At 39.0% G+C, this 25,553-nt stretch overlaps 2 protein-coding genes and 3 non-coding genes across 5 annotated transcripts; 3 read left to right on the top strand and 2 right to left on the bottom strand.

Annotated features, from left to right (window-relative positions):
* Nucleotides 1-1,305: 1,305 nt before the first annotated feature.
* On the top strand, nt 1,306-1,494 carry LOC129364480 (U2 spliceosomal RNA). The gene has a single exon (XR_008606446.1). It is a non-coding gene; the product is annotated as a U2 spliceosomal RNA (small nuclear RNA).
* A 4,512-nt stretch (nt 1,495-6,006) lies between these two features.
* On the top strand, nt 6,007-6,196 carry LOC129364481 (U2 spliceosomal RNA). Its single transcript, XR_008606447.1, has one exon. It is a non-coding gene; the product is annotated as a U2 spliceosomal RNA (small nuclear RNA).
* A 1,140-nt stretch (nt 6,197-7,336) lies between these two features.
* Nucleotides 7,337-14,527, bottom strand: csrp3 (cysteine and glycine-rich protein 3 (cardiac LIM protein)). The gene is made up of 6 exons (XM_055036823.1): nt 14,499-14,527; nt 13,433-13,575; nt 12,131-12,302; nt 11,580-11,709; nt 8,198-8,291; nt 7,337-7,609 (listed from the first exon to the last, which is right to left on the bottom strand). Exons 2-6 carry the CDS (start codon nt 13,542-13,544, stop codon nt 7,536-7,538), a joined length of 582 nt encoding a protein of 193 aa, XP_054892798.1. The 5' UTR covers nt 13,545-13,575; nt 14,499-14,527; the 3' UTR covers nt 7,337-7,535.
* Nucleotides 10,750-10,938, top strand: LOC129364482 (U2 spliceosomal RNA). Its single transcript, XR_008606448.1, has one exon. It is a non-coding gene; the product is annotated as a U2 spliceosomal RNA (small nuclear RNA).
* Nucleotides 14,528-15,485: 958 nt separating the features above from the next.
* Nucleotides 15,486-25,296, bottom strand: e2f8 (E2F transcription factor 8). The gene is made up of 13 exons (XM_055036822.1): nt 25,030-25,296; nt 23,631-23,861; nt 23,414-23,564; nt 22,195-22,491; nt 21,876-22,037; nt 21,027-21,164; nt 20,281-20,490; nt 20,110-20,191; nt 19,305-19,764; nt 18,163-18,423; nt 17,964-18,087; nt 16,948-17,276; nt 15,486-16,508 (listed from the first exon to the last, which is right to left on the bottom strand). The coding sequence occupies exons 2-13, from the start codon at nt 23,799-23,801 to the stop codon at nt 16,341-16,343; spliced, it is 2,553 nt and encodes an 850-aa protein (XP_054892797.1). The 5' UTR covers nt 23,802-23,861; nt 25,030-25,296; the 3' UTR covers nt 15,486-16,340.
* Between the last annotated feature and the right edge of the window lie 257 nt (nt 25,297-25,553).

The following is a 25,553-nucleotide window of genomic DNA, read 5'->3' as shown; positions in this document are numbered from 1 at the left end:
TCAAAGGTCACATATGGGGTACCCCAAGGTTCAATCTTAGGACCCCTCTTATTTAATATTTATATTCTCCCACTAGCTCAGGTCATAACAGGAAATAATATTAGCTACCACAACTATGCGGATGACACACAGCTCTACATTACGATGTCACCAGGTGACTCTGAACCCATCCAATCACTGAATAAATGCTTAGAACAGATAAATGTGTGGATGTGCCAAAACTTTCTCCAGCTGAACAAAAATAAAACTGAAGTCATTATTTTTGGACCTAAAGAGGAACGATCTAGAGTCAATGCACAGCTTCAGTTATTACAACTAAAACTAGCGATCAGGCCCGAAACCTGGAGTAGTGATGGACTCGGACTTGAACCTCCAGAGCCACATAAAGACAGTACAAACGGCCTTCTATCACCTGAAGAACATCTCCAGGATTAGAGGACTAATGTCTCAGCCAGATCTAGAGAAACTCATTCATGCGTTTGTCTTTAGTCACATTGATTATTGTAACAGCGTCTTCACAGGCCTGTCCAACAACTCAATCAAACAGCTGCAGCTGATCCAGAAGCTGCTGCTCGCGTTCTCACTAGAACCAGGAAGATAGAGCACATAACACCAGTTTTTAAAGTCCCTCCACTGGCTCCCTGTAGCTCAAAGAATAGATTTTAAAATACTGTTGTTAGTTTTATAAATCACTGAACGGTTCGCACCACAATACATTAAAGATCTGCTGTTGTTGTATCAACCTTCCAGACCTCTCAGGTCTTCTGGTTCTGGTCTGCTCTGCATCCCCAGAACCAGAACCAAGAGAGGAGAAGCAGCATCTATGCACCAAAACTTTGGAACAAACTTCCAGACAACTGTAAAACAGTGGAAACCCTGACTTCTTTTAAATCGCAACTAAAAACACACCTGTTTAGAGTTTCATTTTGAAATGTAATATGTAACAATGTATTGTCTATTATATGTTGCATGACTTTGTGTTCTTGTGTTTATGATGTAAAGCACTTTGAAATGCCTTGCTGAAATGTGCTATACAAATAAAATTTGATTGATTGATTGATTGATTCTCCGCTTCCTATTGGACGAACGCGTACCACGTGGTTACATGTCATCGGATATTTTCCTTTAGTTGACTGATTTAGTTTAATTTCCCGCAACATACAAAGATTAAAACCGCCGGATCTTCATGAAATAAACACGCCACGGTCCACGCTTCGTTTGCAGGTTTAATAATGTTAAAGTTTGTGAACCGTGAGTCAAGCTTAGTGTCCCCGGAAAGGCTTCGCGTCCTCCCCGGCTCTTAGCATCGCTTCTCGGCCTTTTGGCTCAGATCAAGTGTAGTTTCTGTTCTTATCAGTTTAATATCTGATAGTCCCCTATATGGGACGTTGTATTAAATTGATTTTTGGGACAGGGAGATGGACTAGGGGCTTGCTCTGTCCTCTCCAAGCATCAACCTGGTATTGCAGTATATCCGGGGATGGTGCACTTACTCCGTTCTGTTATATGGTAATATTGAAACTCTGCTGGACTGGAGGTGACAAGCTGAGCTTTGAGTATAGTTTAACCAGCTGAAAGGGTATATAGACACCCTGCAAGTTGTTAACTTCTGGGATTTTTGTGTAACACATGGTATCCGTAGCCACACTGCGAAGGTAGAACAACCCCGTTAACAAAACGGGATTATTAATATAGAAGGTTCTAGTGACTGGCAGAGTAAATATCAATGATCAATTAATAGTTGTACTGTACTTATACTGCTAAGATAGGAACAAGGCAATAGCTAGCTCTAAGCTAACTCTAAGCTAGAGCTTAGAGCTAGCTTATCTATATTTCTGAGATAAATCTCAAATGTTTTACTTTTTGATGAAATTTTAGGTTTTTTTTTTTTTTTTTTTTTTTTAAGATTAATTTTGGGAAAATCTGAATTGTTTCCAGAAACACTCTTTGGGTTTCAGTGATGTAAGCGCTGCCAGGGCAGCCATCTTGTTTGACAAGCAACTTTTGCAACTTCTGTTTTTTTCTTGGACTTTGAATTCAGGTCAACAGGCTGAGATTTTTTCCCTTTTTAATGAGAATAAAGTCATAATATTAATGGAACACAGATGTAGTAAAATGAGAAACAACTGAGTATCTAGAAGAACGACTCAAACTGAGCAGGTTGAATCAGTTACTTGATAACTGTTTTTTTTTTCTCATAATTTTAAGACTTCCTTCTGGTAAAAATGCCTTTTTCTGCTAATATTATGACTGGTCACAATTAAACAAAGGAGCTTGACCTTAAAACTCTGTCATTCAATTCACACAAGGGGTGATTTGAAATAAAATCTACATTTGCAAAATATTTTCTGTCATTACTAATTGTTTTAGAGAAGAAAGCAAGAAAAAAAATCAAAAATGTTTTGATCCACATCGCTAAGTTTTGACTTTTGCTTTAATTTGTTTGGAGATGATTCATTTACCGTCTGTTACTGGTGACTCTTATTTTTCAGATACAGTTTTTACTAAAAATCTAAATGAAAGGATGACTTTTTTTTTTTTACATGTTGAAGATATAAGTGACATCACCAGAACTCATGAAAGCTGATTTAAAATACAGATTTTTTTAGCCAAATGAGAAATTAGCACATTAACAAACCAACTTTATTGCTTTTGTTATAAACTTCATTGAGAATTAATTTTATTGTAACAAAACCTCTTATTTAGTGTTGCACATTTTTCCCTCTACAATTTTCATAATGTTGCCGAGGGTTTGGTTTGTGCTGCTCCATCTTCCAGCTTTGAGACGCTGTGATCGGGTTTGAACTTCAGCAGAACCGCAGTTTATTCTCGTTCCTCCAACATGGCCTCGTTGCCCAGACCGAATCCTTTTGGGCCGAAGTTCTTGGCATAGCAAACTGAAAAGAAAAATGTATATCAATGTCTCTGTTTCATAGAATACAGTTTATACATTTTCTTTTGTATCAAAGGTTTAACTTTCCATGTTTTTTTCTTGAAAATTTTTACATTCATCTCTAAATTTTTGGTGTAAATTTACAAAAAAAAAAATTTGTTTGCCTATTTACCCGTCTAATACCAGAATATTACAATGTTCAATGATTTCACTGACCTCTGACCCAGAATCGCTCAGCGTTCTGGGAGATGTAGGCAAAGGAAAGACATTAGCCGCTCAATCTCTCGCAGCTAGTTCAGTGAAAACTGAATAAAACAGTAAGGTTACACAACGAGCTTGGTCACATTTCAAATATTTAAAACAATAAATAAATCAATAATTATTGATATCGACTGATATGAAACGCTTATATCGTAATAATATTTTCAGCCATGTTTGTGTTCACACAAATGCAGTTGGGTTAGTAGTAGTAAAGCTTTATTTGACTTTCCACCAACATGGGACTGGATATAAATCAGTCTTAAAGGGAGAATCATATTTCTCCAAAGAGTGTGTAGAGTTTTAGACTCTTTGTAATAAATGGCTTCACCTTTACAGTACAGCTCTCCGTCCTTATCCGTCACTGTGGTCGACTCCAGGCTTTTACCACACAGAGCGCAGCGGAAACAGGTTTTATGCCAGGCCTGGAAACACAATATAAATGTTTATTATTTTGGAAAAAATAAATATTAGCTTGATATAGGCCTGTCACGATAACAGATTTTGCTGAGCGATTAATTGTCTCAAAAATTATTGAGATAAATAATATTGTTTGGAGACCTTTTTACACTGATTTAACGGAAATTACATAATAATACATGTGATTTCCTGCCAAAGATAGATACACTTTATTTTAAAAAAACACTTAATGCTGGAACTGAAAAACAAAAACAAAATGGATTCTCAGTCTCCATTTACAAAAATTACTTGAATAAAAACTATATATATATATGGTAAATGGACTGAACTTATATAGCACTTTTCCAGTCATTTTGACCACTCAAAGCGCTTTACACTAGAGTCACATTCACCCATTCACACACCGATACGCAGACCGGTAGGCGATTTTGGGGTTAAGTGCCAGAGGCACTTCGACATATGGCAGGAGAAAGCTGGAATCGAACCTACAACCTTCCGATTGCAAGACGGCAACTCTGCCACACAACCACAGTCGCCCACTTTCAACTACTGAATTATAAAACCCTAGAAGAAATTATAAATCAATTAAGTTCAAGCTCCTGCTGTCTGGATGTCCTACCCACACATTTCTTTAACAAAGTCCTGCCTGTTATTGCTGCTGATCTGATCCAAATCGTAAACTCATCGCTTACATCAGGTGTTTTCCCCCAGGCTTTGAAAAAACAGCAGTCATCAAACCACCGTTAAAAAAGAACAACTGGACAAATCACTATTGCAGAATACAGGCCAATCTCAAACCTCACATTCATCAGCAAAGTTATTGAAAAAACTGTGTGTAAACAATTAAATAGTTTCCTCATGATGACCAACTGCTTTGACACTTTCCAGTCTGTTTTTCGTGCTCACCACAGCAACGGAGACTGCCCTCGTAAAAGTATTCAATGATATCCATATAAATATGGACTGTGGGAGAACACGGTGCTGGTTCTGTTGGACCTCAGTGCAGCTTCTGACACTGGGGACCATGACATATTACTGAATCGACTGGAGAGTTTGGGGGACTCTCGGTTCGGTCCTCGACTGACCTTGAATCAGGGATTTCTTTGTTTCAATTGAAAACTTCTTATCAAAGAGGTCAAAGGTCACATATGGGGTACCCCAAGGTTCAATCTTAGGACCCCTCTTATTTAATATTTATATTCTCCCCACTAGCTCAGTCATAACAGGAAATAATATTAGCTACCACACTATGCGGATGACACACAGCTCTACATTACGATGTCACCAGGTGACCTGAACCCATCCAATCACTGAATAAATGCTTAGAACAGATAAATGTGTGGATGTGCCAAACTTTCTCCAACTGAACAAAATAAAACTGAAGTCATTATTTTTGGACCTAAAGAGGAACGATCTAGAGTCAATGCACAGCTTCAGTTATTACAACTAAAACCTAGCGATCAGGCCCGAAACCTGGGAGTAGTGATGGACTCGGACTTGAACCTCCAGAGCCACATAAAGACAGTAACAAAATCGGCCTTCTATCACCTGAAGAACATCTCCAGGATTAGAGGACTAATGTCTCAGCCAGATCTAGAGAAACTCATTCATGCATTTGTCTTTAGTCACATTGATTATTGTAACAGCGTCTTCACAGGCCTGTCCAACAAATCAATCAGACAGCTGCAACTGATCCAGAATGCTGCTGCTCGCGTTCTCACTAAAACCAGGAAGATAGAGCACATAACACCAGTTTTAAAGTCCCTCCACTGGCTCCCTGTAGCTCAAAGAATAGATTTTAAAATACTGTTGTTAGTTTATAAATCACTGAACGGTTTAGCACCACAATACATCAAAGATCTGCTGTTGTTGTATCAACCTTCCAGACCTCCCAGGTCTTCTGGTTCTGGTCTGCTCTGCATCCCCAGAACCAGAACCAAGAGAGGAGAAGCAGCTTTCAGCATCTATGCACCAAAACTTTGGAACAAACTTCCAGACAACTGTAAAACAGCGGAAACCCTGACTTCTTTTAAATCGCAATTAAAAACACACCTGTTTAGAATTGGATTTGAAATGTAATATGTAACAATGTATTGTCTATTATATGTTGCATGACTTTGTGTTCTTGTGTTTTTGAAATGCCTTGCTGAAATGTGCTATACAAATAAAATTTGATTGATTGATTGATTGATTCTCCGCTTCCTATTGGACGAACGCGTACCACGTGGTACATGTTATCCCGGATATTTTCCTTTAGTTGACTGATTTAGTTTAATTTCCCGCAACATACAAAGATTAAAACCGCCGGATCTTCATGAAATAACACGCCACGGTCCACGCTTCGTTTGCAGGTTTAAAATAATGTTAAAGTTTGTGAACCGTGAGTCAAGCTTAGTGTCCCCGGAAAGGCTTCGCGTCCTCCCCGGCCCTTTAGCATCGCTTCTCGGCCTTTTGGCTCAGATCAAGTGTAGTTTCTGTTCTTATCAGTTTAATATCTGATAGTCCCCTATATGAGGACGTTGTATTAAATTGATTTTTCGGACAGGGAGATGGACTAGGGGCTTGCTCTGTCCTCTCCAAGCATCAACCTGGTATTGCAGTATATCCGGGGATGGTGCACTTACTCCGTTCTGTTATATGGTAATATTGAAACTCTGCTGGACTGGAGGTGACAAGCTGAGCTTTGAGTATAGTTTAACCAGCTGAAAGGATATATAGACAACCTGCAAGTTGTTAACTTCTGGGAATTTTGTATAACACATGGTATCCGTAGCCACACTGCGAAGGTAGAACAACCCCGTTAACAAAACGGGATTATTAATATAGAAGGTTCTAGTGACTGGCAGAGTAAATATCAATGATCAATTAATAGTTGTACTGTACTTATACTGCTAAGATAGTAACAAGGCAATAGCTAGCTCTAAGCTAGCTCTAAGCTAACTCTAAGCTAGAGCTTAGAGCTAGCTTATCTATATTTCTGAGATAAATCTCAAATGTTTTACTTTTTGATGAATTTTAGGGTTTTTTTTTTTTTTTTTTTTTTTAAGATTAATTTTGGGAAAATCTGGATTGTTTCCAGAAACACTCTTTGGGTTTCAGTGATGTAAGCGCTGCCAGGGCAGCCATCTTGTTTGACAAGCAACTTTTGCAACTTCTGTTTTTTTCTTGGACTTTGAATTCAGGTCAACAGGCTGAGATTTTTCCCTTTTAATGAGAATAAAGTCATAATATTAGTGAACACAGATGTAGTAAAATGAGAAACAACTGAGTATCTAGAAGAACGACTCAAACTGAGCAGGTTGAATCAGTTACTTGATAACTGTTTTTTTTTTTTTCTCATAATTTTTAAGACTTCCTTCTGGTAAAAATGCCTTTTTCTGCTAATATTATGACTGGTCACAATTAAACAAAGGAGCTTGACCTTAAAACTCTGTCATTCAATTCACACAAGGGGTGATTGAAATAAAATCTACATTTGCAAAATATTTTCTGTCATTACTAATTGTTTTAGAGAAGAAAGCAAGAAAAAAAATCAAAAATGTTTTGATCCATCGCTAAGTTTTGACTTTTGCTTATTTGTTTGGAGATGATTCATTTACTCCGTCTGTTACTGGTGACTCTTATTTTCAGATACAGTTTTACTAAAAATCTAAATGAAAGGATGACTTTTTTTTTTTTTACATGTTGAAGATATAAGTGACATCACCAGAACTCATGAAAGCTGATTTAAAATACAGATTTTTTTAGCCAAATGAGAAATTAGCACATTAACAAACCAACTTTATTGCTTTTGTTATAAACTTCATTGAGAATTAATTTTATTGTAACAAAACCTCTTATTTAGTGTTGCACACATTTTTCCCTCTACAATTTTCATAATGTTGCTGAGGGTTTGGTTTGTGCTGCTCCATCTTCCAGCTTTGAGACGCTGTGATCGGGTTTGAACTTCAGCAGAACCGCCAGTTTATTCTCGTTCCTCCAACATGGCCTCGTTGCCCAGACCGAATCCTTTTGGGCCGAAGTTCTTGGCATAGCAAACTGAAAAGAAAAATGTATATCAATGTCTCTGTTTCATAGAATACAGTTTATACATTTTCTTTTGTATCAAAGGTTTAACTTTCCATGTTTTTTCTTGAAAATTTTTACATTCATCTCTAAATTTTTGGTGTAAATTTACAAAAAAAAAATTTTGTTTGCCTATTTACCCGTCTAATACCAGAATATTACAATGTTCAATGATTTCACTGACCTCCGACCCAGAATCGCTCAGCGTTCTGGGAGATGTAGGCAAAGGAAAGACATTAGCCGCTCAATCTTTCGCAGCTAGTTCAGTGAAAACTGAATAAAACAGTAACGGTTACACAACGAGCTTGGTCACATTTCAAATATTTAAAACAATAAATAAATCAATAATTATTGATATCGACTGATATGAAACGCTTATATCGTAATAATATTTTCAGCCATGTTTGTGTTCACACAAATGCAGTTGGGTTAGTAGTAGAGTAAAGCTTTATTTGACTTTCCACCAACATGGGACTGGATATAAATCAGTCTTAAAGGGAGAATCATATTTCTCCAAAGAGTGTGTAGAGTTTTAGACTCTTTGTAAATAAATGGCTTCACCTTTACAGTACAGCTCTCCGTCCTTATCCGTCACTGTGGTCGACTCCAGGCTTTTACCACACAGAGCGCAGCGGAAACAGGTTTTATGCCAGGCCTGGAAACACAATATAAATGTTTATTATTTTGGAAAAAATAAATATTAGCTTGATATAGGCCTGTCACGATAACAGATTTTGCTGAGCGATTAATTGTCTCAAAAATTATTGAGATAAATAATATTGTTTGGAGACCTTTTTACACTGATTTAACGGAAATTACATAATAATACATGTGATTTCCTGCCAAAGATAGATACACTTTATTTTAAAAAAAAAACACTTAATGCTGGAACTGAAAAACAAAAACAAAATGGATTCTCAGTCTCCATTTACAAAAATTACTTGAATAAAAACTATATATATATGGTAAATGGACTGAACTTATATAGCGCTTTTCCAGTCATTTTGACCACTCAAAGCGCTTTACACTAGAGTCACATTCACCCATTCACACACCGATATGCAGACCGGTAGGCGATTTTGGGTTAAGTGCCAGAGGCACTTCGACATATGGCAGGAGAAAGCTGGAATCGAACCTACAACCTTCCGATTGCAAGACGGCAACTCTGCCACACAACCACAGTCGCCCCACTTTCAACTACTTAATTATAAAACCCTAGAAGAAATTATAAATCAATTAAGTTCAAGCTCCTGCTGTCTGGATGTCCTACCCACACATTTCTTTAACAAAGTCCTGCTGTTATTGCTGCTGATCTGATCCAAATCGTAAACTCATCGCTTACATCAGGTGTTTTCCCCCAGGCTTTGAAAACAGCAGTCATCAAACCACCGTTAAAAAAGAACAACCTGGACAAATCACTATTGCAGAATTACAGGCCAATCTCAAACCTCACATTCATCAGCAAAGTTATTGAAAAAACTGTGTGTAAACAATTAAATAGTTTCCTCATGATGACCAACTGCTTTGACACTTTCCAGTCTGGTTTTCGTGCTCACCACAGCACGGAGACTGCCCTCGTAAAAGTATTCAATGATATCCATATAAATATGGACTGTGGGAGAACCACGGTGCTGGTTCTGTTGGACCTCAGTGCAGCTTCTGACACTGTGGACCATGACATATTACTGAATCGACTGGAGAGTTGGGTTGGACTCTCCGGTTCGGTCCTCGACTGGTTTGAATCTTACATAAAGAACAGGGATTTCTTTGTTTCAATTGAAAACTTCTTATCAAAGAGGTCAAAGGTCACATGTGGGGTACCCCAAGGTTCAATCTTAGGACCCCTCTTATTTAATATTTATATTCTCCCACTAGCTCAGGTCATAACAGGAAATAATATTAGCTACCACAACTATGCGGATGATACTCAGCTCTACATTACGATGTCACCAGGTGACTCTGAACCCATCCAATCACTGAATAAATGCTTAGAACAGATAAATGTGTGGATGTGCCAAAACTTTCTCCAGCTGAACAAAAACAAAACTGAAGTCATTATTTTTGGACCTAAAGAGGAACGATCTAGAGTCAATGCACAGCTTCAGTTATTACAACTAAAACCTAGCGATCAGGCCCGAAACCTGGGATTAGTGATGGACTCGGACTTGAACCTCCAGAGCCACATAAAGACAGTAACAAAATCGGCCTTCTATCACCTGAAGAACATCTCCAGGATTAGAGGACTAATGTCTCAGCCAGATCTAGAGAAACTCATTCATGCGTTTGTCTTTAGTCGCATTGATTATTGCAACAGCATCTTCACAGGCCTGTCCAACAAATCAATCAGACAGCTGCAACCGATCCAGAAGCTGCTGCTCGCGTTCTCACTAGAACCAGGAAAATAGAGCACATAACACCAGTTTTAAAGTCCCTCCACTGGCTCCCTGTAGCTCAAAGAATAGATTTTAAAATACTGTTGTTAGTTTATAAATCACTGAACGGCTTCGCACCACAATACATTAAAGATCTGCTGTTGTTGTATCAACCTTCCAGACCTATCAGGTCTTCTGGTTCTGGTCTGCTCTGCATCCCAGAACCAGAACCAAGAGAGGAGAAGCAGCTTTCAGCATCTATGCACCAAAACTTTGGAACAAACTTCCAGACAACTGTAAAACAGTGGAAACCCTGACTTCTTTTAAATCGCAACTAAAAACACACCTGTTTAGAGTTTCATTTGAAATGTAATATGTAACAATGTATTGTCTATTATATGTTGCATGACTTTGTGTTCTTGTGTTTATGATGTAAAGCACTTTGAAATGCCTTGCTGAAATGTGCTATACAAATAAAATTTGATTGATTGATTGATTCTCCGCTTCCTATTGGACGAACGCGTACCACGTGGTTACATGTTATCCCGGATATTTTCCTTTAGTTGACTGATTTAGTTTAATTTCCCGCAACATACAAAGATTAAAACCGCCGGATCTTAATGAAATAAACACGCCACGGTCCACGCTTCGTTTGCAGGTTTAAAATAATGTTAAAGTTTGTGAACCGTGAGTCAAGCTTAGTGTCCCCGGAAAGGCTTCGCGTCCTCCCCGGCTCTTAGCATCGCTTCTCGGCCTTTTTGCTCAGATCAAGTGTAGTTTCTGTTCTTATCAGTTTAATATCTGATAGTCCCCTATATGGGACATCGTATTAAATTGATTTTTGGGACAGGGAGATGGACTAGGGGCTTGCTCTGTCCTCTCCAAGCATCAACCTGGTATTGCAGTATATCCGGGGATGGTGCACTTACTCCGTTCTGTTATATGGTAATATTGAAACTCTGCTGGACTGGAGGTGACAAGCTGAGCTTTCAGTATAGTTTAACCATGATATATACACCAGCTGAAAGGATATATAGACAATCTGCAAGTTGTTAACTTCTGGGAATTTTGTATAACACATGGTATCCGTAGCCACACTGCGAAGGTAGAACAACCCCGTTAACAAAACGGAATTATTAATATAGAAGGTTCTAGTGACTGGCAGAGTAAAGTCCACATAGGCCACATGTCCGTCTTAGCTAGCAGATAGGAACTGCATTAGCCAAGCATATTTTGCTAGTTTGGCAAAGTAAATATCAATGATCAATTAATAGTTGTACTATACTTATACTGCTAAGATAGTAACAAGGCAATAGCTAGCTCTAAGCTAGCTCTAAGCTAGTGGCTTGCTTATCATTGTCATAGCAACTTGATAGCAGCTGTCATGACAGTTAAGGTTTCCTACCAAGATGGCTTCCATAACAAAGTTACCGGAAGTGTGACATGAGAACTGTATTCTGAATGGGCCAAAATACGTCCATGAGAAAGTTAGAGACTCCACAAAGTTATTGTTATTGTACTCCATTTTAACTGCTGGTATTTTAAAGTAAAGTTTTCGTTTTTGTTCTTACCTTTCCTGCTCCCATCACCTTCTCGGCTGCGTACACCGCTTTGGAGCAGCGGGGGCAGCGGTCCGAGCCGCCGAACCTCTGCGAGAACTTGCTGGCGTTGGGGTTGGAAGCGGCTTGTCGAGGTTTAGAGCTGCAAAGAAAATTAAGGGACGGGAAAACATCCCGTGAAACCACAGCCACACTTAATTCGTACTACTTTAAAACTAGTTCTTCAGGCTTTCTAGAGTTTTTCCTTTCAAACTTTGGCCTCTATAACGATATTTTTAGCCCAGATTGTTCAGAAACGGGCACTGAGCCGTTACCTAGCAAATCCAGTGAAACTCCAGAATATTTGGTTGTTTTTGGTCAACTTTCCAGTGCAAATATCTTACATAGGCACAACTGATCAGACTAAAATCTCATTATTTAAGAATGACTTTGCTCAAAAAATATAATGAACATGTTTCGTACCACCCATAGACCTGAGCTGTTCAAGGAAGTGTCGTAGTTCACCTTTAATGTGATAAATCAACTCATCTGATTTGATGACCTATTTGGTGTTTAGGTCGTACTTTTGCAGCTGCGATTCTCCATCCTGTCCCGGAGGATCAGAGCTCAGCGCTCCAGCTCCTTGTCCATATCCGTACCCTTTTGGCCCGTATTTCTTCCCGTAGCAAGACTTGCAGTAAATCTCAGAGTCGTGAGCTGCGACCGTGGTGCTGTCCAGCCCTTTCCTGCAGCTCACTGTGGGGGGCAAAGCAGGACAAAATGTTTGATCCGTGTCCCATTTAAGCCGGACTGAGATATGTGTGACAGTAGATTAGATTGTAAATAGAAGAAAATGTAAAAAAAAAAGAGTAAATTTCTGCTAGGAAAATCTCAGAAACTTTCTGAAAATAGCAAGAAAAGTTTCAATAGATGCAAATTTCTCATAAAAAATTACAATTTTAATATGGGTCTCAGAACTTTTCTAGAAAAGAAAAATACATTTCTGAGTTTGAAAAATCGCAAATTTGCTACAACAGAGCTATTAAAAAAAACAGCTATTTTTGAATCTCAAAAGTTTGAAAACCTTCGATTGAAACTCAGAAAATACCCAGCAGACAGAAGTTTTTTTTTCTCACAAGTTTTTGAAATTAGTCTCAAGAATTCAGATTTTTTTCTAGCACATTTTTGGCTTTTTAAAACTGAGAAATTTCCTTGATTCTTTTTTTTTTCAAAATTTCTAAGATTTATCGAAAATATTTTGAACATTTTTCTAGCAAATTTTCTACTTTTCCAACAAATAAATGTGCTCGATTTTTCTCTACAGATCAATCCCAAAATTCAAAGTTTTTAGTAGAAATTGACTGCTCTTTTCTTAATGCCTGCTGTGGGCCTAATCCGCCGCTGCAGGAATGTCAGAAGTTAAATAAAGCTCTGATCTCGCCGGGTTTATCAGTCAACAGTCTTGTGTTGCTATTTTCAGTAGGAAGTGTGAAGTGTACGTTGGAGAGAAGATGAACTCTTAGCAGGTGGGATGAGTTTATCTCAGACGGCTTTCAGAGCTTCCCGGTGGAATAATGGATCCGTCACACGGACACCAACAAGCTGTGAGGATTTGTGCAGAGAACAGAAGCATTCAAGCCCTAAAGCAGAAATTTACCCCTCCTTTTATTCTATCATCAACTTTTACTCAATCATAGCATCCAGTCCATTTTAATAAAGTCAGAACAGATGGCATTAATCTCAGAAAGTTTCTAGATATGGTCATATTTATACTTGACCAATGTTTATGCTCAGGTGTTGGTCTGTCCTACAGCGTGTTGCTCATCTGCACCGTCCGTTTTACATAAATAAATCTTTTTAAAGTGAGAAGTAACCAGAATCCTTACTGCAGATGAAGCAGGTTTTGTGGAAACTCCTGCTGTTACACTGGATCTCCTCGGCGTGGTAAACCGTTTTCTCACAGGCGGCACACTTGGTGCCTCCGCCCCAGTTCGGCATCTCAGAAACCTCCTCTGATATTTATCAACGGCTGAAAACAAGACCGGAAGATAAAAGAAATATCCTGTTAACTATTCTTCAGCATCTCAGTCAAAAGGAGAGCTGCAAAAACAAAAATCAAATCAATTTAACTGAAAATTCAGTTTTTTAAACTGAGTTTGCTTAAAATTAGAAATCCAACTGAAACAGTTCATCGGATTAATCACGATTAATCGATAGTTGAAATAATCGACAACTAATTTGTCAATTAATTGTTAACTGAAGCATGTCTGTAGAAAAGGGAATTAGCTGAAAGAACAGTAAAATCAGAAATAAAACTTGTTTGTAAAGAAAATAAACATTTGGCATTTAAGGCAGAAAAAAATATTTTGTCTCTAAATTTGTCCACTGATTTCAAAAGTATATTTTTAGCTGCAGATTCAGAAAACGATCAAAATTATTTATTTCCTTATTTAAAAAAGAAATTCAAATTTGTTTATTTGCACATTTTAATGTATTTATAACACTTGAACAATCTGCAGTTCTTGCCTATTTTTCATCCTATTAATTGATTAATCTTCAGAATAATCAATTACTAAAATACTTAAATGTTTGAAGATATCATCACTGTCTGTCTCACAAGTCTGATTCTACTGTTTAATTTTTATTTTTTTATTTGCAAACAGCAAAACTAAATAGTTTTCTCATTTTTGTTGATATTATTTTGATTTGTTGATATTTTCTCACATGCCAGCTGCTGTGAAGGTTAGACTGGCCTCATGTTTCCATGGCTGGTATGAGGCGTTTCAAAAACAAAAACCATCCAATAACATTTTATTGGTAGAAAGAGTTTTTTAAAAACACAAATCCTCTAGAAATGTAAATAAATACCATTTTTCCGCGGTTTCATTGCAAAATTAAACATTGTTCTGATAAGTTTGTTTAGCCGCTGACATAAATAAAATGGTTCCTTACCTTCAGCTTGTGGGTTTGATGTGGCTGTTAACTCTGTTAGCAGGCGGGTTAAATACGCGCCATCAGCACAGACCGCTGCTGACGCTTCCTCCTAAAATAACCTGTGACAGATCCAAGCCCTGAAAGAGGCCCGAACATCAGGAGCTCAAACATTTGTCTGCTCAAACAGCCGCGTCTGCGTGGCATCTCCTAAACCCAGGGATCAAACGTCACGACAAATGTCGGTTTGGATGACGCCATGCAGACAAGAGAACGCTTTCTGATGGAAGAACTAAAAATATCTGATGTTAAGACGAGGTTTCAGTTGTTTACGCGACAGAAAGATCACTGAACAGAGCTTTTAGTTTTTAGTGAACATAATTTGTTCTATTCATTATTAGAATTTTATGAATGATGTGCTCAAAAAACAATGGGATAAGCATTGAGCCTTGGGGAACTCCAAGAAAGATTTAGCAGTTAGTAACAGTTGAAATGCACACATTCCATTAGAACTGTACTTCCTGACTGTAAACAGTCTGGAAAACACTGCAGAAATAAGCATTCAATTAATCAAAGTTTATAAATGTTTAGGTTTCATTTTCACAACTGAATATAAAATTCTAACATTTCATGAATTATGTGCTCCAAAACAACAATGGACCAAGCACTAAGCTTTGGGGAACTCCAAGAAACATTCAAGATCAGAGAATATTAGCAAACATTTTGTAACAGTTTTGTTTCACATTTATTGTTTGGAGATGATTGAACTAAAAAAGCTGAACATTAAATAATGCATTTATTTTTTTAATCGATGTAATCTTACCTTTTTTTTCAGCTGTTTTCAATATTTACAATTTAATACTTCATTCTGATGCAACGTTATCATTATTGAACTATTTATAATAAAAAAACTACTTATTTAGACAGTGCCTCATGCAGGAACTCACAAAACATCTGTTCATTAAAGAAATCTGAATTTAAATGTGCTCTCTATAATGAAATCTATTTAGTAAAATTTTATAAAGTTAAAAGAAAAAAAAAATCAGATGAGTTGATGTTTTTTACAAAAATCATCTTACAATTTATTCAACATTTTATAAGGAGTAAGACATCACAAACAAAAGTTTGTTTCCTCATAAATTAAACCCATCAAGCAGTAAATTTTTTCCCAAAATGCTTCAAATATTCACATAGTTCAGATTTCTACTCAGGGGTAACAGTTCACATGTTCATATGTGCAAAAGTGATCTCAGTTTTACTACAATATTGAAGTTTTTACCAATTAGGTCAATTGAAAGAAAACTCATTTTAAAAGCAAAGAAAAGCAAGAAAGTCGACAGGAATGAAAAATAAAGATGAAGATTTTAATCTAATTCTGGGAAATGTCTATCAGCGACGACGGAGAATTAGGGCCACGCTAAGAAAACCAAAAATTAAAATCACAAGAATAAAGTCACACTATGACAGCAAAGTGGAATAATACAAGAATAAAATGGTGAGACTATGAAAATAAACTTGGAAAAAAAAGAGAATACAGTCAAACTGCGGGAACAAACTTGCATGTTTGACTTTATTCTCAGAATATTGTGACTTTATTCCAGTAATTTTATGTATTTTTCCTTAGTTTGGCCCTGATGCTGGTTGTAAACGGCCTCACATGCAGCAGGGCGGTAGTGTTCCTGGGTATCTGAACTGGTTTCGTATCGGTTTCCCATAAGTCCGCTGGGCCTCAGCCAAAGTCTGCTTGGCAGCTATTTTTATGACTGATAACAAAAGGCCGCTGAGAAATGTTCAGAGGTAACAAAAATGTAAATAAACTAAAATCACAATCAGAGCGCGACCCCCAAGCGACCGGCCCAAACATCAGGAGTCCTCGGCCGAGACGTCCAGCTTCCTCTGAGGGACGTAAACCGTCCTGGAGGCCGGCTGCCCGCAAGGGGCTACCATGGCAGCCAGAGGCGAGAGCGGGACCGGCGTGTGGAAGAAGCTGTGATGAGGGAGACCCGACGCTTTCGGCGTGGCCATCAGAGGCTGAAAGACAGAAAAATTAAAGAACTGATGGGAAGGAAGGCTGTGAGAAGTCCTAGTTAAAGTTTTCACCTCTAGTTCTTGTTTTTTTTAAAGTCGAGTTTAGAAAGTTTACAGCTTCAAACAAATGTTGCTTGGCTTCCTGAGGAATGACATGATTACCAGATGATCCACTCTGAACAAGAAAGAAAGAAGCCAAAGAAAAAAAGGAAAAAGAATGAGGAAGGAAAGGAAGTAAAAAATGAAGGAAGGAAGTAAAGAAGGGAAATAAGGTAGAAAGGAAAGAATGAAGGAAGGATGGAGGTCAACAAACAGAAAGGAAAAAAATATAAAGTAAGGAAGCAGAGAAGAACTGAAGGAAGGAAGAAAGAAATGGCTGCCAATAGTAACCGTCTACATTATGCAAACTCTCAGTCTGCACCAATGAAGATCTTCCATATACCTGCTGCAGGCTGATCAGAGTGAGCGGCTGTCCAGACAACGACGGCTGGACCGGAACCGGTGAGACAGGCTTGATGAACACCAAGCCTCTGGGCTGCAGGCCCAGCGGACTCGGAGCGGCGCCAGCGCCCTCTGGAGGCTGGGGGGACCCGAAGGCTCCGCCAGGGCTGGAGATCAGACCCAAGTTCTGCAGCGTGAAGTTCAGGATGGCGGGGCTGGGACTGCTGACCCGACCGGGTTGGTGTAGAGACGAGACAGCGGCGGCGGCCGGGGGTTTGCTCAGGCGAAGGTTGGTGGGGGTCACTTCAAGGGCGGCGGCCGGTCTGGAGCCTGACGACAGAAAAATGATACGGATCAATGAGAATTCATCAATACTGATTCCAATACGGAGCTCACTTATTGGCTCTCGTTGAGTTAGGAAATGATTCAAAATACTCACAATGTAGTATTTAAAAAAAGATTTAATCAAAACTTTTTTTAAAATTGTCAAATTAACACCTGAACATGAAAAGCTAAATTTTCCTTTTCAGAAAAAATCTTTCAAGAGCAAAATCTCACATTTTTGTACTTCCTATCGGGTCTCTACTGCTTCTTAAAACGTTGAAATAATCCAAGAATAACATTGAAATAATCCATGAAAAGAGTAATAATACGAGAATAAAGATTAAATAATATGAAAATAAAGTTGAAAACATGCCAGAATAAAGAAGAAACACAAAAATAAAATATAAATAAAGTTGAAATATTACAATTTTATTATTTCAAATTTCTTCTCATGTTATTTTTCTTATTTTCTTAGCGTCGCCCTAATACTCGGTTGTATTTTTTAAATTCAAAATATTATACAAATATTTCCTTTTTTGTTATAGAAATACATTCGACCTTCTTATAAGAGAAAACTGCATTTTTTAAAACAAAATGGCCGCTCATATTGATAATACCAACCAACCGTAGATTAATTCATCATTTAGTCGATCATTTGCTTTCCTCATCTGGGATTACAGTGAAGGTACTCGCCTGCAGTCGGTGTTTGGAAGATGTAAGAGGACTTGTTGCTTTCTTCTGCAGAGTTTTGTAATTCCCTGAAGCTGATGAGGGATTGCTGAGAGATTGGGATTAAATATCCGGCTGGGACCAAAGTCTGGAGAGAATGAGACGGACTGGATGTTAAACCAAACGCTTTTCTCCCCTCCACCCAGCAGAGCCGATCGCTCACCTCAGAGTGGATCTGTCCGGGTGTGAGCGGCACCGCCCGGACCGGCGTGAACCCCGCCTCCAGGTCAGAGGTCGCAGGCCTGTCGTCTCTGTCCAGGAGGTTCTCCAGGCTGTGCTCCAGCGTCGGGCCGGCGGCGCCGGGGGTGTTGACAAACTCCGGGTCCAGGTGGAGCGCGCGTGGCGAGGGCCGGCTGACGAGGTGAGCGCCGCGGCGCGCCTTCAGCCGGGCCTGCAGGATCTCGCCGAGCTTCGGAGAGCCGTCCTGCACGGAGCGAGGAAAGGTCAAAACCAGGGTTCAGACGCCGAGACCTCAGTGAGTCTTCAAACTTTTCCAGCTAAAAACAACTTCAATGTTTCAATTCACTATTTTATGACATAATTTAACGACTTAAGATCAACATTCTGCAACTGGAGCTAGAATGGTACCTAACAATGTGTGAAAAGATCTGGTTCCAACTGTAAATCACATTTTGTAAATGCAAAAACAACAAAATCCTTTAAAATATTTACATTTCAATTAGATGTTCTAAAGCTTTGGGAAGTGTTTAAATGTACTAGATTATAGAAATTGTGCAGTTTTGTATTAAAGTGCAATTTAACATATATGAAAATATTACACTACAAAAACACAAAATCTTACCAAGTATTTTAATCCAGTTTCTAGTGCAGTTTCAAGCTTGAAATAAGAGAAAACTTACAAGGGAATAACATTAAAAGCCAAATTTTAAAATGAATTAAAGACATTTTAGGGCCTTAATTTTAGATGCACAAATTCAAGACTTTTGAAGACCATAATGAATTATATTTAAGACCTGTAAAAAAATACCAGTTTGGATTCCCATGTTAAAGGCCGACTTTTTTAAAATAAATTCACAAATTTAAGGCCTTAAGTTTGATGCACAAATAAATTTAAGACCCGTGTATATAAAAAGAAACCGTTTATGAGATTAAATAGCATCCTCAAGACAAAGTGTGAGATGTGGGAATAACACTAAAAACTAACTCTAAAAGTTAAAAAAGGCATTTTAAGGCCCTAATGTTATACACATAAATTTACCCCAAATACCATGGCAACCGCCCGTGGTAATGTGCACCAATACATTTTCTAAAGTTAGGTAAATTTCTTTAAGGTAAGCAACTTACCTTTAAGTTGGGGTCGGGCCGCTTGGCTTTCGAGGGGCTGCTCTCTGCGGTGGAACCCGAATGTTGACGTTTGAGCGTCAGAGGACTGCCGTCGGACTCCCTGGACGCCGGTCGGCTCTTGGCCGCAGACGGCGCGCTCGGACTCTGGCCCGTCTTGTCCTCGAACGTCATGGAGCGCACCGCGAGGCTGGTGGGCTGCGGTCTGGACAGAGCGTTTGACCTGAGGGAGGACGGGTGCAGGTAGACGGCGTAGGGCCCGTTGCCCCGCTGCTGAGGCAGCAGGACGGGGATCAGGGGCGAACACTGCGTCGGGATGAAGGTGACGGCGCCCTGTCCTGCTAGCGGCGTTAGGTGGACTCCAGGCTCCTGATTCGCTGCCGTTCGCGGCACTTTGGGTGGCTCCATGTGACCGGAGGCGGCTGGCGGTGACCTCTCTGTGGCGGTCGGAGTTTCTTTTGGCCTGGAACAGAAGCAGAGCTCTGGGTCAACAACCAGTTTTCTCCTCATTTTCACTCAGTATGCTGAGCTGGCTACTGAAACAAAAAACTTTGTTTGGTAAATCTGCAGCAGATGAGAAATAACAGAAAACACTAACTGAGTGACGTGTTTTTAAAGAGCTTGTTCTGCTTTTAGAAGCAGTTAAAACCCAAATAGAAACATGAAAATGGACAAAATGTTTTAACAAACAGAAGCTGTAAAAGCCCCAGGAGTTCATCAATTAAGAAAAACAATACAGTTTTTCCAAAAATTAATTTGACTTACAGCCCAACTCCAACTATAAGACAGTTATCAGACCGTTACTCACCTTGACTCCTGATCAAGTTTAATTTTACAAATGGCAGCAAGTTGGGCCATTTTGCTTGGAAAATCCACATTAGCTGAATCACCTGAGAACAAAGGAGGAAAGAACGTGTTAATCTGACATCTTAAAACCTGGAGAAGTGACTTTTTCCACAGAACAGCGCCCCCCACTGACCAAGGACACACTTGGAGGGGCTGCTGGGGGCGGAGTTGATTTTCCGCCGGTCGTCCTGGATGCTTTTCGCGAGCTTTATGAGGGACGGGTGCCGCGTGAAGCTGCGCTTGGCCCCCGATGAAGAAAACAGGTTTTTGGCGCAGTTTTCCACAGATGGCTCAAGGATTCTCTTCTTCTTGGATGAAAACTCAGGAGAGGATTTTGACAAATCTGTTGCAGAAGATGGAGCAAAGAGAATTCAGGAGCAAAAAAAAAAAAAAAAAAAAAAAAAAAAAAGAGATGAATCACAAATTTTTCAAGTTTTCAATCTTTTCCAGATTAAAAACAACAGGAACTAACTGTTAGTACCAACTACTGTTATTAATAATTTTTAAAATTTTACATTCTGCTTCAGGAACAATATAAACTTAAAAATAGCAAATGTAAATTCAGACAATTTTAGATAAATCTCTAAGAGAAGAAATTTCTAGAAATGTTCTAAATCTTTTCTTTTTTCCACAAAAAAATCCCCAGTTTTAATAACTGACATATAGATACAAGACAGCTTCTATTTCATTTAGATTGAGCCATTAGAAAAAAATAAATATTCATTACTTTGAACGAATCAGTTTGTGTAAAAGTAAATGAAATTCCTGCTCAATTCAAATGCTTAAAACAAAAAATAACTCGACTTCCTGTGAAATTAGTGATTTATGCATTTTCAAATCTTCCTTGTTCATAAAAACAGGAAAGATTTGGGTCGGTACCTTGGACTGGTGGAAGTTCTACCGGTCCGATCCATTTAAAGGCCGGTTTCCTTCCTCCTGCTTCCGTAACGTGGAATTTCTCAATCAGCTTCAGGCTCCGCAGCACGTTGGCGATGTCGTACAGACGCCTCACCTTGGCTGCAAACAGCCGAACAAGCAGTTATACCATCTACTCTCAACACAAGCAATCACTTTACAAAGCAAGTAAGGAAGCATGTGATTGGTTAATCACTTTAGATATAGTTAATCTAAAGTCAAGTGATCTTAACGATTAATTGATGAGCGGCCATTTTGGCAAAAACTTGAGTTTTCTCTTATATTAACAGGATTGACCATCTTTCCATAGCATAAACATCCTGTATCAATGGCTCTGTTTAAGGATGACCAGCAGCGCCCTCTGCTTGATGGAGGCCAAAGTACAACATAAAACACATAAAAAGGTCTAAGTGATTATGATGGAGTATTAGGACCATTGTTGATAGACAAAAGGAAGGGTAAAAAAAAAAAAAAAAACTATTTGGAAATTAATCTTAGAAGTATTTCAGGAAAAACATGGAAAGTTATGAGTCTGAAAATGTTTAGGAAAAAAAAAGTAAAATCAGAAATTTTCAATAAAAAAAACACGGATATTTCTGAGTTTAAAAAGTCAAACAATTCTAGAGAAAAACTCCAAAATTTTCTTCTAGCATTTTTTTTCGAAGTTCCTAATTCTTATTTTTTTCTATCCAAAATGTCTCTGATTGTTTAACCGATTTGAACTGATTTTAATCCATCAATCAACAATTAATCATAAGTCAATTGTTTGCCTCAAGAGTCAGAGATTGAACAAAGTCACATTTCTGTTCTCACTCTTGAACTTGCTCTTGTCCTGATCTGCAATTTGATCTTCTCCTATCAGGATCTTTGCAGCAACGTCCAGACTGACCACATGAGGGTTAGAAACCAGAAACAGCATGACGAACTTCTGGCTCATCACCCGCAGAGATTTATCTTTCCTACTGTTAACCGAAGCTGAAAAGAAAGGACAGACAGAGGGGAAAACATTTAAAATCACCATGAATGGATTTATCATGTTGGCATAAGGGATGCTATATAAGGAGCAAATGTCTGACAGTAAATGTACTTTCCCTTATTTTCTGCCTTCACTGTCATAATAATCTGTTTTCACCTGCTTTGAACTCGACTCCTGGATGCTCCACGAAGAAGAGCTCCTTCTGCTCGCCGCCCTCCGCCTCGTTCTCCTTCTCTTCCTGACCGAAGTCGAACTCCCGGTCTGCGACGCGCTGCCGGATCTGCTGCATCTGCTGGCCGTACCGGTGCGTCTCGCCGACGTTCCTCAGGATGGCCAGCGTCTCGGCCAGCTTGGTGCGGCCGTGCCAGGAGTAGCGGTTCTTCGCCGAGCGGCTGACCATGTGGAGGCTCTCCAGAACGTTCATGATGTCATAGATGCGCCGCCGCTCCACACCTGAGGAGACCAATAACGAAGCGTTGTCCAATCAACGGAAAAGGAAACAAATTATTTCCATCATGACAGAATATTCGCAAATGGCCTACTAGGACCATTGTAGATGGAAAAAAAGGAATACATTTCCACCAGAAATTTAGAGACTAAGAAAATTTCTGAGCTCCAAAAAACTTGGAAATTTGTCTTTGAAAGTCTAATATTTTCTAGAAAAATTCAGAAATTTTGACAAAAATCTGTTATCTTTAAAAATAAATAAAAAATTCTGAGCTTCAAAATAAAACATTTGCTTGAAATTTTGTAACTAATCTAAAAAACATGTCCAGAAAAAACAAGTACACTTTTGCAAAGCCTTTCATTTTCATCTCAGCTCCACTGACACTACAAACATAAAAACCTTAGTTTCAGCTGACGCTGCAGCCCAAACACATAAAATTGAGCAGAAGTGCTAACATGAAGACGGCCGCCTCTCAGTTTGTGTCAACCACTTTCATCCCTTTCCAGTTGACTGGTGTGAGACTCACAAACACCTCGGTTTCAGTTTTGCTACATATTTTTCAAAATGGCTGCTGTAGCTCAAATGGAGAATTAATGTTTGCATCCGATGTTTTGTGCAAACCAAAAAGTCAGATTCAATAACCAGTTATTTGCTGCCGTCTCGTCTCTCAGTCTGTCACACATCAGTTTCAGTTTTGGCAATTGATTTTGCTACATATTGTTACGTTAAAGTTGTACGAGTAAAATGAAAACATAATCAACATAAAGTTCAAATCATGAACATTTGTAAAATTTTATGTCAATCCGGCGGCCATCTTGAAAAAATGTTCCTGAAATTCAATTGAATAATGAGAAAGTTTTTATCCTCAGTTTAAAGAGTTTTTACCGGAGGATGCAGCACTAGTTATAGAAATATAGAAAGACGTACTGAGCTCCGTAGCAACGTCGTCCAGGCAGATGTCAGTCAGAACCGAATCTGGGTAATCTGGGTACCGGGCCAGAAACTTGTGGCACAACAAACCCAGACTCTTATCTTTCCTGCTGATCATTTTCTCCGACTCATCACCATTTTCTGAGTCCTATAAGAACAAAAACCAATCAGAAATGCATCTCAAACGTATCTACTCAGCAGTAAAACGGTTTACCTGTGTCGGGTCCAAACCGTCCCGGTCGTCGGCGTCCATGCACAGTTCCTTTTCCCTATTCCGGATCTCAGGACTGGCGGCGCTGATCAGCATTTTAAGGTTGGAGGTCGGCGTCCAGGGGTCAACTGAACCGGCCTCCGCTCTCTTTTTGGGCGTCGTGAAGGGCCCCATCGTCTCTTCTGATTTCTTTGGAGGATTTAAAGAAATTTGGGCTCAAACAAAACCATCATCCTAACACGGAGAAAGAATGCAGGTTAGACCCAATACTGGTTCAACAGGTACATAATGACAGCAAAACACCACGAACAGCCAGTATTTTTGCTTTAACTGGTTATCAGTACCATTATCTTACTTTATCCAACATTTTTGGAAAAAATAAGCTTTATATTAGCATTTTTAATGTTTACATTTTAGTTGTTCATTCAAACCCATCTAAAGGAAAAGTAGCTTCGTTTAACAAATATGTCTTTATAGATTCAGGTCTTCAACTTTCTCATTGTTTCTCACATTATAACCACAAACTTCAAGACATTTTATTGGGATTTTATATGACCAACCACACAAAATAGCATTTGAGTTAACATGCACTGCTTGCAACATTTCTCTCAACAAATATAAATCTGAAAAATATCTAAATAAAATCGGCCTTCAGAAGCCACCTTATTAATTAATCAAGTTTATGTGCAGCATCATCTAAATCCGGGTTTTCTGTGAACCATTAGTGTACAAACAGAGTCATAACATTACAAAATGTTAAATTGCTTGTATTCTATAACAGATTAATACCCATTTAATATGCAAAATAAGAAGTTTAGGCATCTCTACCCCATTAAAAGGCTTATTTTCGAATAAAAGAGTTCTAAAATAGCTAAATAAAGACAGATTATTTATCACCTGTCTGTGTTGAATTGCATGAAAGGTATAAATGATTGAAAATATGTTTTAAAAGTCTATAAACTAGTGCACAAATATTGGCGGTAACTGACACACATTCCATCGAATCGCGGTGCTCAACGGCTCCAAAAGCCCCGCCCTTTTTGCCAGAACCAGCCAATGGGAGCTCGGGCTGAGACAGCGCGGCGGAAGTGAATGTCGGCCCGCGCAGGTGAGCAATTTTTTTGAAATGCTTGGCGCGGAAGATCTCCGGGCAGAAATAGCGGCGGATTCCGCTGAAATCTCACATTTAAACCCACAAACAGCCTCACTGAAGGAGCTTAAGGAGCGCCGTGTTTTTAAAACCACCCGTATTTAAAGGAGGAAGCTCCCAAAACGAGTTAATCCGCTCACGTCTCCGAACTTCAACCGCTTTAAACTTTAACACCGTAGAAAGCTGGACGTTTCCTGTCGACCGCCAAGGAAACATGAAGGCTTTGTAACTGTTCCCACTTAAAACACTCACCAAAGTCCACGAAGCGAGCCGCTTCCTCAGAGAAACATCCGCATCTTCAAAGTATTCCCCCGAAGATAAAAGCTGCCGCTAAATGTGTTTCAAAGTGGAAAATCTGGATTTTCCTCACGCAGAGAAAAACACAAAGTCCGTCAGTTCTGACATTAGTCCTTCCCTCTCTTGGTTTCCCTCCTCCTGCCAACATCCGCGGTCTTGTGATCAACTTTCCTGCAGTTATGGGGAAACTTTGCCCAGTTTGTGATGATGACCAACATCTGACCCGCCCAGTCGGAGCATGCGCACTGAGGCTCCGCTCTTCCTGACGCCAAACCAAGAAAGAGGCGGGTTTTTAAAATCACAAAGTGTTTCCTCACATTCTGTGTTTGTATGCGCCAAACGCAACCCGGGAAAGAGACAAACATCCTCTTGTAGTTTAATCGATGATCATCTGGTCCAGGATTTACGTCATCAGTTCTTATATCACCGCATAATCAATGAAAAAGTTTCACATGTAATAAAGAAAATACATTTTTAAT

Source organism: Poeciliopsis prolifica, unplaced genomic scaffold, assembly GCF_027474105.1.
Source record: "Poeciliopsis prolifica strain line A6 unplaced genomic scaffold, Auburn_PproV2 SCAFFOLD011, whole genome shotgun sequence".
NCBI lineage: Eukaryota > Metazoa > Chordata > Actinopteri > Cyprinodontiformes > Poeciliidae > Poeciliopsis > Poeciliopsis prolifica.
The sequence above is the reverse complement of the archived record's forward strand: the minus strand, read 5'-3'. Positions and strand labels throughout refer to the sequence as shown.